Genomic DNA, 13,773 nt, shown 5'->3' with positions numbered 1-13,773 from the left:
AATGTAGGTTCAGTCCAGGGGGATGGCGGGATGAAAGGATGTGTTGGAGTGCAAGTTCCCATCTCTGCAGTTCAGAGGGACTGGTGTTGGGTGGGAGAAGCCAAATGGCACATACGGTGTAGCAGGTTCCCAGGTCCCTAGAATTATGCTGGAGGGCATGCTCCACTACTGGCTATTGGACATCTCCTAGGCGGACAGTTCGTCTGTGTCCGTTCATGCGCTCAGCCAGTTTAGTTGTTGTCATACCAATGTAAAAGGCTGTGCAGTGCAGGCATGTCAGCTGATGAATGACATGTAGTTTCACACGTGGCCCTGCCTTGAATTGTGTATGTTTTACCAGTATCGGGGCTGGAGTAGGTAGTTGTGGGGGGATGCATGGGGCAGGTTTTGCAGCGGGGTCGTTTACAGGGGTAGGAACTGCTGGGTAGAGAAGGTAGTCTGGGAATATTGTAGGGTTTAACAAAGATGTTACGGAGGTTAGGGGGGGCGACGAAAGGCAACTCTGGGTGGTGTGGGGAGAATTTTGTCAAGGGATGATCTAACTAAATCCACTTTCCCTTCTTCCCTTTCTTTCCCCTCTCTCCTCCCTGATGAAGGAACATTTATTCCGAAAGCTAGGAACGTAAATTTTCGGTTGTTTTTTGTGTATCTATCGGCTGTACTGAGCTGAGGTAAGTACTGGCCAGCCCCTCTATCTCTTTGTTAGTATTTGTTTCACATCTTTATATGAGATTTTCCATTAATTAATTAATCCCTTCCCCAGTTATAAGTATACAGTGCAATACTACTTTCAAATTACACCAAAAATGCACTTAATACCATTTATGCTCAACTTTATGGTTATAGCTTGTCTGGGAGGGAATGTTATAATTATGGTTGCATGAACACACGGTGGGGAGGGGGTGGGGTGGGGTGGGGTGGGGAGAGAGAGAGAGAGAGAGAGAGAGAGAGAGAGAGAGAGAGAGAGAGAGAGAGAGAGAGAGTGTGTGTGTGTGTGTGTGTGTGTGTGTGTGTGTGTGTGTGTGTGTGTTTGAAAGGTACTGCCACCTCTGCATTCGTATCTGACCTGATTATTGTGTTTTCGTATTAACTTTTGTGCAGTGTTTATTATATGGAGTGGGTACCCTCTTCTCCATTTTGCTTTCAAGTTTTTCTTTATTAACTTTATAAAAAGCTTCATCCTCATCGACAAATGCTAAGAGCGTTTCTCGACTGAATTCTGAATGTTTTTCAATGATCTGTTTCATTACAAATATTGCATCTGATTTTGATCATCCTCTAAAGGAAAATTACTCGTTCTTCGCTTAATAAACGATTCTAAAGCATTATATGCTCTGTCCAGTAAGTTAATCCCTCTATAAATTCTGGCAGTCACCTCTACCTGTCTTTTTAAACAGCACTGAAACTTTTTTTATTGACACATTCTCTGTATGATACTATCGTTCCATCACCGGTTTCTTATCAACACTCGTGGCAGTACGGAACAGGAATTAGTGCACACGGCCAACGAAATGAAATCTGATTTATTAATCTATGAAGGACACACAATACATACAAGGTGTGTGAGAAAAATGAAGACTGACAACTCTGTGAGCGATGTGGCAACACTGAGTTTTCCTACTTGTGTAGCTCGGTGTATTCATCACTTCCAGATGCTTGGTCCAAGTTTCAGTTCCACACAGTTATCTCAGGATTTCTGAAGGCACCGTCAGTGAAGTTGTGTTTTTTTTGTGTGTGTTTTGAAAAGAAACAGCAGAATTTTTGTAAGGCCAAGAACATATTATTGAAGATGAACCTCATTCAGGCACATCTTCCATGTCAAAAAAGAAACAAAAAGGTGCATGCTCTTGTGAATCAGACCTAACAATAAGGATGACAGGTGACTTGTTAAAAACTTTCACCATACATCGAATTTTGAACTACGATTTGCACATGTGAAAGGTTTGTGCCCAAATGATACCAAAAAAACTCTGAAAAAATGTGTGTGTTGATCTTTTTGAGAGGATTGTCAACAGTTCAGATGTGTGATCACAGGTGATTAATCCTCACTGTTGGGTATGATTCTGAGACAAAGCAGCAAAGTGAGGAGTGGTACATTGAGACATCTCCTCCACTGAAAAAAGCTCAAATGAGCAAACCAAAGATTAAAACAATGTCTTTTTTTGGGTGGGGGGGGGGGGGCTATTATGCATAAAGAATTTTTTTACCTCAAAAGGCATTCCTATTACACAGAACCACTATTCACCTGATCTGCCCTTGTGACTTCCTTTTGCCAAAATTGAAAAATGTCTTAAAAGCACATCAGTTTGGGACTCGGGGAAAATATTCAAAAGAACATTACAGACAAGTGAAGCCTTTCAGCAATGCTAACAAGAATGGGAACAATGACTCCGCCATTGAATAGTTGCTGATGGAACTACTTTGAAGTGAACAATATTGTTGTCTGGAAAAAAAGGTATGTAAAGAATCTGTCATTACTTCTCTCTCATAACATAAGTATACAGGGTGGTGCATTGATAGTGACCGGGCCAAATATCTCACGAAATAAGCATCAAATGAAAAAACTACAAAGAACGAAACTCGTCTAGCTTGAAGGGGGAAACCAGATGGCGCTATGGTTGGACTGCTAGATGGCGCTGCCATAGGTCAAACGGATATCAACTGCGTTTTTTGAAAATAGGAACCTCCATTTTTATTACATATTCGTGTAGTATGTAAAGAAATATGAATGTTTTAGTTGGACCACTTTCTTCACTTTGTGATAGATGGCGCTGTATAGTCACAAACGTATAAGTACGTGGTATCACATAACATTCCGCCAGTGCAGACGGTATTTGCTTCGTGATACATTACCCGTGATAAAATGGGCTGTTTACCAATTGCGCAAAAGGTCGGTATCGTGTTGATGTACGATTATTGTGATCAAAATGCCCAGAGGACATGTGCTATGTATACTGCTGGGTATACTGCTAGGTATCCTGGAAGACATCATCTAAGGGTCCGGACCGTTCGCTGGATAGTTACGTTATTTAAAGCAACAGGAAGTGTTCAGCCACATGTGAAACGCCAACCACGACCTGCAACAAATGATGATGCCCAAGTGAGTGTTTTAGCTGCTGTCGCAGCTAATCTGCACATTACTAGCAGACAAATTGCACAAGAATCGGGAATCTCAAAAATGTCGGTGTTGAGAATGCTACATCAACATCAATTGTACCCATACCATATTTCTATGCACGAGGACTTGCATGGTGACGACTTTGAATGTCATGTACAGTTCTGCCACTGGACACAATGACAGATTTTTTGCACATGTTCTATTTAGTGACGAAGCGTCATTCACCAACAGCGGTAACGTAAACTGGCATAATATACACTATTGGGCAACGGAAAATCCACGAAGGCTGCGACACGTGAAACATAACCGACCTTGGTGGATCAAGGTATGGTGTGGCATCATGGGAGGAAGCATAACTGGCCCCCATTTTATCGACGGCAATCTAAATGGTGCAACGTATGCAGATTTCGTACGGAATGTTCTACCAATGTTACTACAAGATGTTTTACTGCATGACAGAATAGCGATGTACTTCCAACATGATGGATGTCCACCACATAGCTCGCATGCAGTTGAAGTGGTATTGAATAGCATATTTCATGACAGGTGGATTGGTCGTCTAAGCACCATACCGTGGCCCGCACGTTCACCGGACCTGACGTCCCCCATTTTCTTTCTATGGGGAAATTTGAAAGATATTTGCTATTGTGATCCACTGACAATGCCTGACAACACGCGTCAGCGCACTGTCAATGCGTGTACGAACATTACGGAACACGAACTACTCGTTGTTGAGAGGAATGTCGTTACACATTTTGTCAAATGCATTGAGGTTGATGGACATTATTTTGAGCATTTATTGCATTAATGTGGTATTTACAGGTAATCACGTGTAACAGCATAAGCGTTCTCAGAAATGATAAGTTCACAAAGGTATATGTATCACATTGGAACAACCGAAATAAAATGATCAAATGTATCTACGTCCTGTATTTTAATTTGAAAAACCTACCTGTTACCAACTGTTTGTCTACAATTGTGAGCCATATGTCTGTGACTATTACAGCGCCACCTATCACAAAGCGAAGAAAGTGGTGTAACTAAAACATTCATATTTCTTTACGTATTACACGAATATGTAATAAAAATGGAGCTTCCTATTTAAAGAAACGCAGTTGATATCCGTTTGACCTATGGCAGTGCTATCTAGCAGGCCAACCATAGCGCCATCTGATTTCCCCCTTCAAGCTAGACAAATTTCGTTGATGCTTATTTCATGAGATATTTGGCCCGGTCACGATCAATGGACCACCCTGTAATATCTGAAGAGGCATGAATTATCATACAGAAATGGTGAATCAGATGTTGCAAAAGGGAAACAGTGCAGCAAAATATGTGCAGTTCCTCAGCAACAATCCCTGCTGCGCCGAACTGAAAACAGTTTTGGGCCTCTCTGGTAGGAACTATTCACTTAAAAACTTGCAATGTGTTTTTCCTATGTTTGACATTTTAATACATTATAGGCAAATATATTGGTAGTGGGTATCTCAAGTAACAGAATTTTTAAATAACAAATTTAGTAAGTTCTTATTTTTCTGAAATAACTTTCTCCAGCCAAGATAAACTTACAACAAAACGCTTAGATTAGTTCTGAAGTTCTCTTTCGTCATCATTAGAAATTGATATGACAGGCAACAAAGGGCGATACTGATTTCATAAGCAGTGCTATTCACGAGAGGTTCCAAGTGCTGTGGAATACATGAGTAGCCTATAGTGGCTGTAAACTGCAGCGGTCATGAGGCTGTGTCTGCCACCTGCTGGCAAGGCACAAAATACGTTCAACCGCTTTAACCAGCCTGGCAGGCAGAATGCTCAGCCCCGGTAGCCACCAAAGGGTTAACTTCCCCCCAGTGTATCACCAGACGCTACATAATGGAGGCACTAATACTTCCAAAAGTTAGGATAATTTATGTACTTTGATGTGCGTCTACTGGCAGTACCGAAAATTTGTATGCATATGGTCTCTCTCAATGTCATAATTTTCTCCGTGGTATGTAAAACTGTTGGATCAGTGACACTTGAACTCTACAATATTAATGAAAGGCAGCATTACTGTTTTCTAGAAGAGGAGCCAGTACAGGAGGTGTGAAGCACCAATTTTCTTTTTCTTTACAGATTATAGAGTCATGGTATAAAAATATTCAGGGAACCTTAACTCCACCAATAAAATTTCAGAAGTTTTCTAGAATATTTTCAGAGTATTTCGGTATAAGGCATCCTTAGTCTCCAATGGCTCACTGCTGATTAATGGTGTAAATTATTATTTATTTGGTTTGTTACCCTAATTATCTTCACAACTGTAAAACAGCTCGTAATATAACAAATGTATATCACAACAGAGCAACACAACAACGCTTAGATGAAACAAATTCACTGTGACTCTGTTGTCTCAGTGGGAACAGCTTAGCATAATGTCTTTGTGCTGCTCTTCTATTAGATTAAGTGTGCCCATCTGCAAGGTGCACATTGTCAAACACACCATCAGTAACCTGGTCCTTTCTGCTGTATATCACTGCTAATGTACCGAGGGGTTCAGAAAATTTTGCATGGTAGCATAGTCCACTGTTTTCTCTACAGATCTTGGCTCACATTTTCCAGCAGATGACAGTGCAGCAGTGAATGAAGTAAGATTGTCATCTGAGCAATGCAAGGCCTTGTGGAAGTGATACTGTAAGTAAAAAAACACACTGGAGGTATAACGGCAATGGTGTAATGCATACGGAACCCAGCCACCAACAGTACAGCAATTTCTCATATTCGGGATAAATTTGAAGTCGACGATACTGTTCAGGTGACTCGGGTTGAAGGATGCAAGTCATTTCAAGGGATGCTTTGTGAGGAAGGTTATCTGGCCTGATGACGCACAATTCAAAGGATTCTTGAAAATCCTCATGTTCACTTGGACAAATAAGTCAATCTACCAGGTGTTAATGTGTGGGTGATGATGTGTGGTCTGTCATTGTGCAGTCTGATTGGCCCATTCTTCTTTGAACGTACCGTAATTGGCTAGGTGCATCTTCATATACTGCAAACATTTATTTTACCTACCATCTGAGAAGTGTTTGGAAATGAAAGATTTTACCTACAACAAGATGGCACTCCACGTCACTACCAAAGAGATGTCAAAGCCTACTTGCATGAAAATCTACCTGGATGATGCATAGGTCTAAGAGGAGTTGTTGAGTACCCACCACCATCTTCAGACATGACACCTCTTGACTTCCACTTAAAGGGGACCTTAAAAAATGAAGTTTATCAACAGAAGCCAGCTACACTGAATGAGTGACGAGAAACCGTCAAGGTGTCCTGTGTGGCTATCACACCGACAACACTGACAGCTGTAGTTCAACCAACAGTTCAGCAGAATCAACATCATTTGGCCCCCAATGGAGGACATTTTAAATGCATAGAACAGAGCCCTTCCCTGGTGCAAAAACTGGAACGGTATGCCACTTTGTTCCATTAACACTGACTGTCAAAGGGTGTGTACATTTTTCTGGATCCCTAAGTACAACTAACACTGTTACAAAACCGAAACAGAGATAGAACAGAGCAGTACTAAATGAAAACCTGAGGGCAAAGAGCAAAGTGATCATTACTAATGTGAACAATAAGTTCTGTGAGTTAACTGAAGAAGTTCGTTCCCAAACAAGGCACACATATCACATACTGTCAACATCTGCATTGTTGTCCATGAAGGTAATCCAGGGTAAGAAATCAAAATACAATTACGTACTCCGTAATGAACCACTGGAAATCACAGGTTGTTTATGCCAAAATACTCAGAAAATATCAATCTATAAACTCCAAAATTTTGTTGGTGGAGTTCATTTTCACCCTGTATGGAAGTCTATAGAGGAGATACATAGTGATTAGAATTACTGATACTGCTCACCCTATAGTGGGGCTGGGACTAGGGCCAGCAAATCTGCCAATTCTGTTTTACAAAGATTGGTCCACTTACCAGTTAATGCCACTTTTCTGTACTGCATAGGCTATGCTACAAATTATAAACACTATCTACTGTAATGCTGTAAGTTTACACTTCATCCATACCCCATAAACCACCTTACTATATGTAGCAAAGGGTGTTTCCAGTAGCACCATAATTTCCCCTATTTTCCATTTCAATCAATCACAAATGGTACATGCAATGAATTATTGTTGGTGAGTTTCTATGCTAGCTCTGATTTTACAATCATGGTCGTTTTACAAGATGTGTGAAGGTCAAACCAGAACATTGCCAGACTTCTTGGAGCATATGTTTCGGAATTTTCCGAGTAAACCTCTTACATAATAATACACGGAACAACATACTGAAATGATAAGCCAGATCAGAGACATTTAACACAGGACTCAATTGCAAGCTATTAAGTGGAAGACACTAAATTATTCCAGTAGTATTAAAAGTAAAGAAAAATAGTCAAGAAATATGGAAATCTGTCTTTACCTCTCTTTCTCCACTAAGCGATCAAATGTCTTCACCGACTCATAATTATTGCCAAGAACAATGGGTAGAGCAGCTTTTTCTTCTACCCATGCCCTTTGTGCTGTTTCTAGATCCTAGAAACATTAACATACTTATCACTCCTTAAATCCTCTGAGCAATTATTTTTCTTTTACATGCTATCTTAGTTAAAAATGGAAAGAGAAAAGCCTTACCTTTAAACGTTCTTTGTATGCTGTGAGTTGTAACTGCAGTTCCTTGGTTGATACTTGTTCTTTGGTTTGGGCCAAGTCTTCACACAGTCTAGCTTTTTCTTTCTACAAGCAGGAAAATTTTGTTGTATGTACCTTTAATTAACTTAATTACTACAGTTAAGTTCAATGATAGATCTATCTATTGTGACAGATTAGGAAATATAGCAATAAGTTGCATAAGTACTTACCAGAAGCTTCCTAAAGGTTAAGAATGTCTGCAAATGGCGTTTTTGCAAAGCCAAAAGCTGCACCTTCTGCTTCTTGATTTGATTTTCCAACTGCTGTCGACCATCTTCCACTTCAGCAAATAGTGAATTTCCTTTTGATGAATGAGTGTTCACTTTTGCTTTGAGTGTTTCGAGTTCAACCTTCATTAAAGCATTTTGTTCTTGAAGAGCCTGCAGATAGAAAATATATGTAAATGTGACATTGTATACACTACTTTTGAATGAAATGCCACTTAGTAGAGACATAATGATACATTAACTAAAAGTAGTCCCATCATAATTACATTGTTACTGTCATATACAGCACAAAAAAAAGAAAGAAAGAGAGAGTAATGTAACCCAACACAGTATAAAAAATGTTGGTATAGACTCTGCACTATAGTAATGCCAATTAAAAGTACCTTCACCAACTAAGTGAGTAAAAATGTACTTAGAGATAGATGACAAAGAATGCATCCATCAAAGACTGCCCTGACTTAGTCATAAGTTAATTGATAGGTGTGGATAGGTTTAACTTATTTTAATGCTCCAGCCATGAACATATTAAAGGCCCAGTGGACTAGGTAATGCATAATTCTTTTAAAATTTGACTTTATGTCCTTGATAGAAGAGACTTTATTCAAGATGAGGACACAATCAGCACTTGCAAAGCTATTTCTCATAACACTCACGATTGTGAATTTTTTTTACCAGTAAGCCTAATTTAAGGAACTTGTGTTGCAATGATTCTAAGGTGATTAATTCTTTTATTGTGGGGGAAGGGTTCAAAAATTACTAACTGCAGCCATATTCTGTTGAAACTATTACTTACATGCAAAACAGTTCCAAGCATTTGACCAATTCTTTAAAAAGTCTCAGGTCACAAAAACAGAAACAGCTTCAGTTTAGCACAAATTTTGGCAAACAGTCAACACAGACTTGAGCTGCATCAGTAGACAGAATTACCCCAAAGCACTTTGTTTGGAGAATTCAATAAATCAATTATGTATTTTTGTTAAATTGCAGGCTGAGAAGCAGTGCCAGTAACTTTGGAACAAACAGTAAGTTGTATAAATAATATACCATTCATTACATGTTAAGCTGCAGTTTTGACAATCCAGTGAGTATTTTATTTTTCATCACTAAGTAAACATTTGCACCTAACGTAAGATGCGATTGCTGGTAAACGTAATTAGGATACACAAGTCAACTGTTCACGAAATAAAACTAATCATCATCATCAACGTCTCTGGATAGTGAGAGAGAGGAAGTTATTTTGCATGGCACAAGAAATGAACCTGTGAGGTAAACAGCTATTTGGTTCAACATAATAGAAGAGGCTATTTACAATTTGTACATAAACCAGATGGCAGTTATAAGAGTTGAGGGGCATGAAAGGAAAGCAGTGGTTGGGAAGGGAGTGAAACAGGGTTGTAGTCTCTCCCCGATGTTATTCAATCTGTATATTGAGCAAGCAGTGAAGGAAACAAAAGAAAAATTCGGAGTAGGTATTAAAATCCATGGAGAAGAAACAAAAACTTTGAGGTTTGCTGACGAAATTTTAATTCTGTCAGAGACAGCAAAAGACTTGTACGAGCAGTTGAACGGAATGGATAGTGTCTTGAAAGGAGGATATAAGATGAACATCAACATAAGCAAAACGAGGGTAATGGAATGTAGTTGAATTACGTTGGGTGATGCTGAGGGAATTAGATTAGGAAATGAGACACTTAAAGCAGTAAAGGAGTTTTGCTATTTAGGGAGTAAAATAACTGATGTTGATCGAAGTAGAGGGGATGTAAAATGTAGACTGACAATGGCAAGGAAAGAGTTTCTGAAGAAGAGAAATTTGTTAACATCGACTATAGATTTAAGTGTCAGGAAGACGTTTCTGAAAGTATTTGTATGGAGTGTAGCCATGTATGGAAGTGAAACATGGACGATAAATAGTTTGGACAAGAAGAGAATAGAAGCTTTTGAAATGTGGTGCTACAGAAGAATGCTGAAGATTAGATGGGTAGATCACATAACTAATGAAGAGGTGTTGAATAGGATTGGGGAGAAGAGAAATTTGTGGCACAACTTGACTAGAAGAAGGGATCGGTTGGTAGGACATGCTCTGAGGCATCAAGGGATCACCAGTTTAGTATTGGAGGGCAGAATGGAGGGTAAAAATCATAGAGGGAGACCAAGAAATGAATACACTAAGCAGATTCAGAAGGATGTAGGCTGCAGTACGTATTGGGAGATGAAGAAGCTTGCACAGGATAGAGTGGCATGGAGAGCTGCAACAAACCAGTCTCAGGATTGAAGACCACACCGCCACCAACATAAATGTCTGATCTTCTGGGCTCAAATTTTTTTTAAATGGTTGTTCTGAAAGAGTTGATTTTTAAATGAGAGGCAAATGCTCTGTGATTTAAGAAATTCATTGGACATTCTCCACATAGTACAGCTTGCATTAAAGGAAATTTACTTTAAAAGTAACACTTTTCAAACAACCATTTGCAATATTTTCCTGTGACCTGTTAGAAATAGGTTCGTTTCAGCAGTTGCCAGAGAGCGAGGTAACAGGCATCACCGCACTTGCACAGCTACAATGGCACAGGAAGCCCGTATGCTCATCGAGTAAAACATTAAAACATCTTACATTATGTCATAAAAGAAACAAGACATCAGTGGATACTCCAAGAGCACCGGAATTTCGTAAACCATACTAAAATGAATAATTCGGCTTCCGCGCACATCCGTATGTCCAGATTCAGATGTAATTTTTTTTTGGAGTACAGTAACATTTTATCTCATGTTTGATTCTTTATTTACACTAGGCTGCTTTACAGTCTCACTGAGGCCGAAATCTAATCTTACCTCTCTGGTCAGGGTGTCACTGCCATTCATCTTCTAATGAAAAAGGTAGATTCCTCCTTAGTGCCTACCCACACACTTGTTCTCACCTTTGATAGAGTTGTGCTTCCATCCATACTCAAAGCAGGCTGTGAAATTATCACTGTCCGGCCATACATTCCAAACTTGATGCATGGCTACCAGTGTCATCGTTTTAACTACTGTAGAATCTCTTGTCGACACCCAGCCAAATTTGTCACCTGTAGCAGGGATGCGCCATACGTGCCACAAAATGGAAATGTGCACTTGAAATGCACCAAACAATTTAAGTAGCCAACCGTGTGGAATTAAGCACTTCGTTTCAGTGGAAAAGATTAGTAAAAGCCAAATTTCTTCAGCAAATCAACAAAAATAATTTCATTGTTCTGCAAGGCGATTAACGCTCGACTGTCAGAAAGGTGGAAATGAAATAACATTTGAAACTAATAACATATTTTAGCTTTCTGTAATTATGTGAATGTATTTTAATCCACTTGATAGCTCCTGGCCACAGAAATCCATTTTGTTTTCATGTGGCGTGAGAGCAATCAGCCCTGGATCTATGATATATCCGAACGGGGGCAATACTAGATAGAGGTGCCGTACCGCCCCCAACCCCTGGAGCTTTTGACGTCGGGTGCCAGAAATCAAAAAATCTATTTTTCACAAATATGTTCATTTTGCAGCACATCTTTCTTTAGAGTCTGATACATAAAACGTGTGTTTGAGGAAATGTACAAAATGTTAGTTGATCCCAAGTGTGGGAAAGTGCAATGCCATGCCCCTTCTCAAAGCATTCTTCTATTGCACGTCACTGTATTTCGCTCTGTGGAATTCAAACAGATAATATTTTGTAATGGATGCCAACAAACTATATTCAGAACAGTGGAAATTAAAATATCCTGTGGTGCCTCTCCTGCTCCCACTCGGCTGGTTTGACATCCTGCCCCTCTTAAAAACTTGCACTTAATACAAGTAGCAAACATGGGGGAAGCAGCTGCCCAATAAGTTGAAGGAAGTCTGCCCTGGTGACAGCAAAATGATGGAGAGACATATGGGGACATGTGGGGAAGGAAAAGGTGAACAGCCATAGCTTGAAGATTGGTAGTCAGCGAGATTGGTTGACTATGAATGTTATCCCATATGAGCAGCATGATGCCCCCATGAGAGGAAATGCCGACCTCAAGGGGAAGGCCAAAATTAATCTGTAAGAAATGTGAAAGCTCAAAGCGATCATGAGGGCACAATTTTGTTTCCTGAAGGCTTAGTACAAGGGCATGCTGTGACACAAGAAGCTGCCAAATGACAGCTGGGGAAGAGGCACTACTACAGGGCACAGAAGTAGGAGGACCCTGCTCCACTGGATCCACAAAAGCATCGGCTTGCTTGTGCGGTCGGTCTGTGGAGTCCGACGAAAAACAGTTGTTGGTGCGCAGCGGCGACACGGAGGCTGGCCGGGCAAAGGTACCAAGTGCAGACATCATTAGAGAATCTTCAAGGTGTTGAAGGAGAAGACAGACTGCCTTTGGAGAACTTCTTCAAGCCTTTCTGATTAGATGAAGAGACTGATGATGTTTGGCTGGAGGGGCGGAGAAGTCTTCACGGGAGTACTACTACTGTCCTTTCCTGCCTACTGGTTGTGTAGCTGGTGGCTTCACATCTTGAGGCGAGAGTCTGATGGCTTGGTGCACAGCTGGACAGGGGGATGGTGATGCTACCTTAACACTGGGTTTTCATGGAGCGAGGGGCATCAACAACAGAACAATAGGTAATAGATGGGAGAACGCAGGGTCTGCAACTAGCCAATAACTTGCAAGCAACTGGATAAGGCACCTTTTCCTTTACCCGGAGAGGAGGTGGCATGGTCGTCACTGCAGTTGATACAGCGGGGAGAAGGTGGTGGACAATAGTCCTCATGCACATCCCTGCCACAGGTGACAAATTTGGCTGGGTGTCGACAAGACATTCTAGAGTAGTTAAAACAATGACACTGGTAGCAGCGCATCAGGTTCAGAATGTATGGCCGGACAGTGATAATTTCATAGCCTGCTTTGAGCACAGACGGAAGCACCACTATCAAAGGTGAGAACAAGAGTGCGGGTAGGCACTAAGGAGGAATCTATCTTTTTCATTAGAAGATGAATGGCAATGACACCCTGACCAGAGAGGTAAGATTAGATTTCGGCCTCAGTGAGACCGTAAAGCAGCCTAGGGTAAACAACACTACGGGAAGAATTCAAAGTTCAGTGGGCCTCGACACAAACAGGGTAACTGTGGAGAAGCGAGGCAGCAATCAGTAGTTGCTTAAAAAAAAAAAAAAAAAAAAAAAAAAAAAAAAAAAAAAAAAAAAAAAAAAAAAAAAAGAGCGCCATTCCGTAAATAAGAGCAAGATTTCACAGAGCCAGCAATTGCATCTACACCTTTCTGAATAATAAACGGATTTATCATGGTGAAGGACTGACTATCTTCAGTACATGAGACCACGAGGAACCGTGGTGCAGTGAAGAGGGCCTTTGAATCATTCGCCTCATTGCGTTTACACTTTGTATTAGTGGACTGGGAAGATGATCGACTCATCGCGAGGAAATCCCCATGATTGCCAGCATCTCCAACTGCGCGCTCCTTCCAACTGGGGGCCCCTTTCACAAGGGGTGCACCTGCCTTAGGTGATTGTTCAAACCTCAGGTCACCCCTCCCAAACACCTGATGGAGGGACCAATCGGCAGTTTGGGAAGGATACAGCTCAGGCAAACACCCTTCCCTGGGCCTGGCCTATACCAGGGGACATGTGTGAGCCCTACATGTTGACCCAGGGCTGGGAATTGTGTGTTACCCAGTCACCTGTTACGCATTAGATGTGTGTGC

General features: G+C 40.8%; 1 protein-coding gene across 1 annotated transcript in view; it reads right to left on the bottom strand.

The window, feature by feature from the left end:
- Nucleotides 1-13,773, bottom strand: part of LOC126278403 (protein Spindly-like) — a 119,248-nt gene that overhangs the window by 43,597 nt on the left and 61,878 nt on the right. Inside the window, exons 5-7 of the mRNA XM_049978505.1 lie at nt 8,008-8,217; nt 7,781-7,882; nt 7,569-7,681 (exon numbers count right to left, since the gene is read on the bottom strand). Of these exons, the coding sequence (XP_049834462.1) occupies nt 7,569-7,681; nt 7,781-7,882; nt 8,008-8,217 (425 nt within the window). The remainder of the gene's footprint in view (nt 1-7,568; nt 7,682-7,780; nt 7,883-8,007; nt 8,218-13,773) is intronic.

The sequence above is a fragment of the Schistocerca gregaria genome, chromosome 6 (assembly GCF_023897955.1).
Source record: "Schistocerca gregaria isolate iqSchGreg1 chromosome 6, iqSchGreg1.2, whole genome shotgun sequence".
Lineage (NCBI taxonomy): Eukaryota > Metazoa > Arthropoda > Insecta > Orthoptera > Acrididae > Schistocerca > Schistocerca gregaria.
The sequence above is the reverse complement of the archived record's forward strand: the minus strand, read 5'-3'. Positions and strand labels throughout refer to the sequence as shown.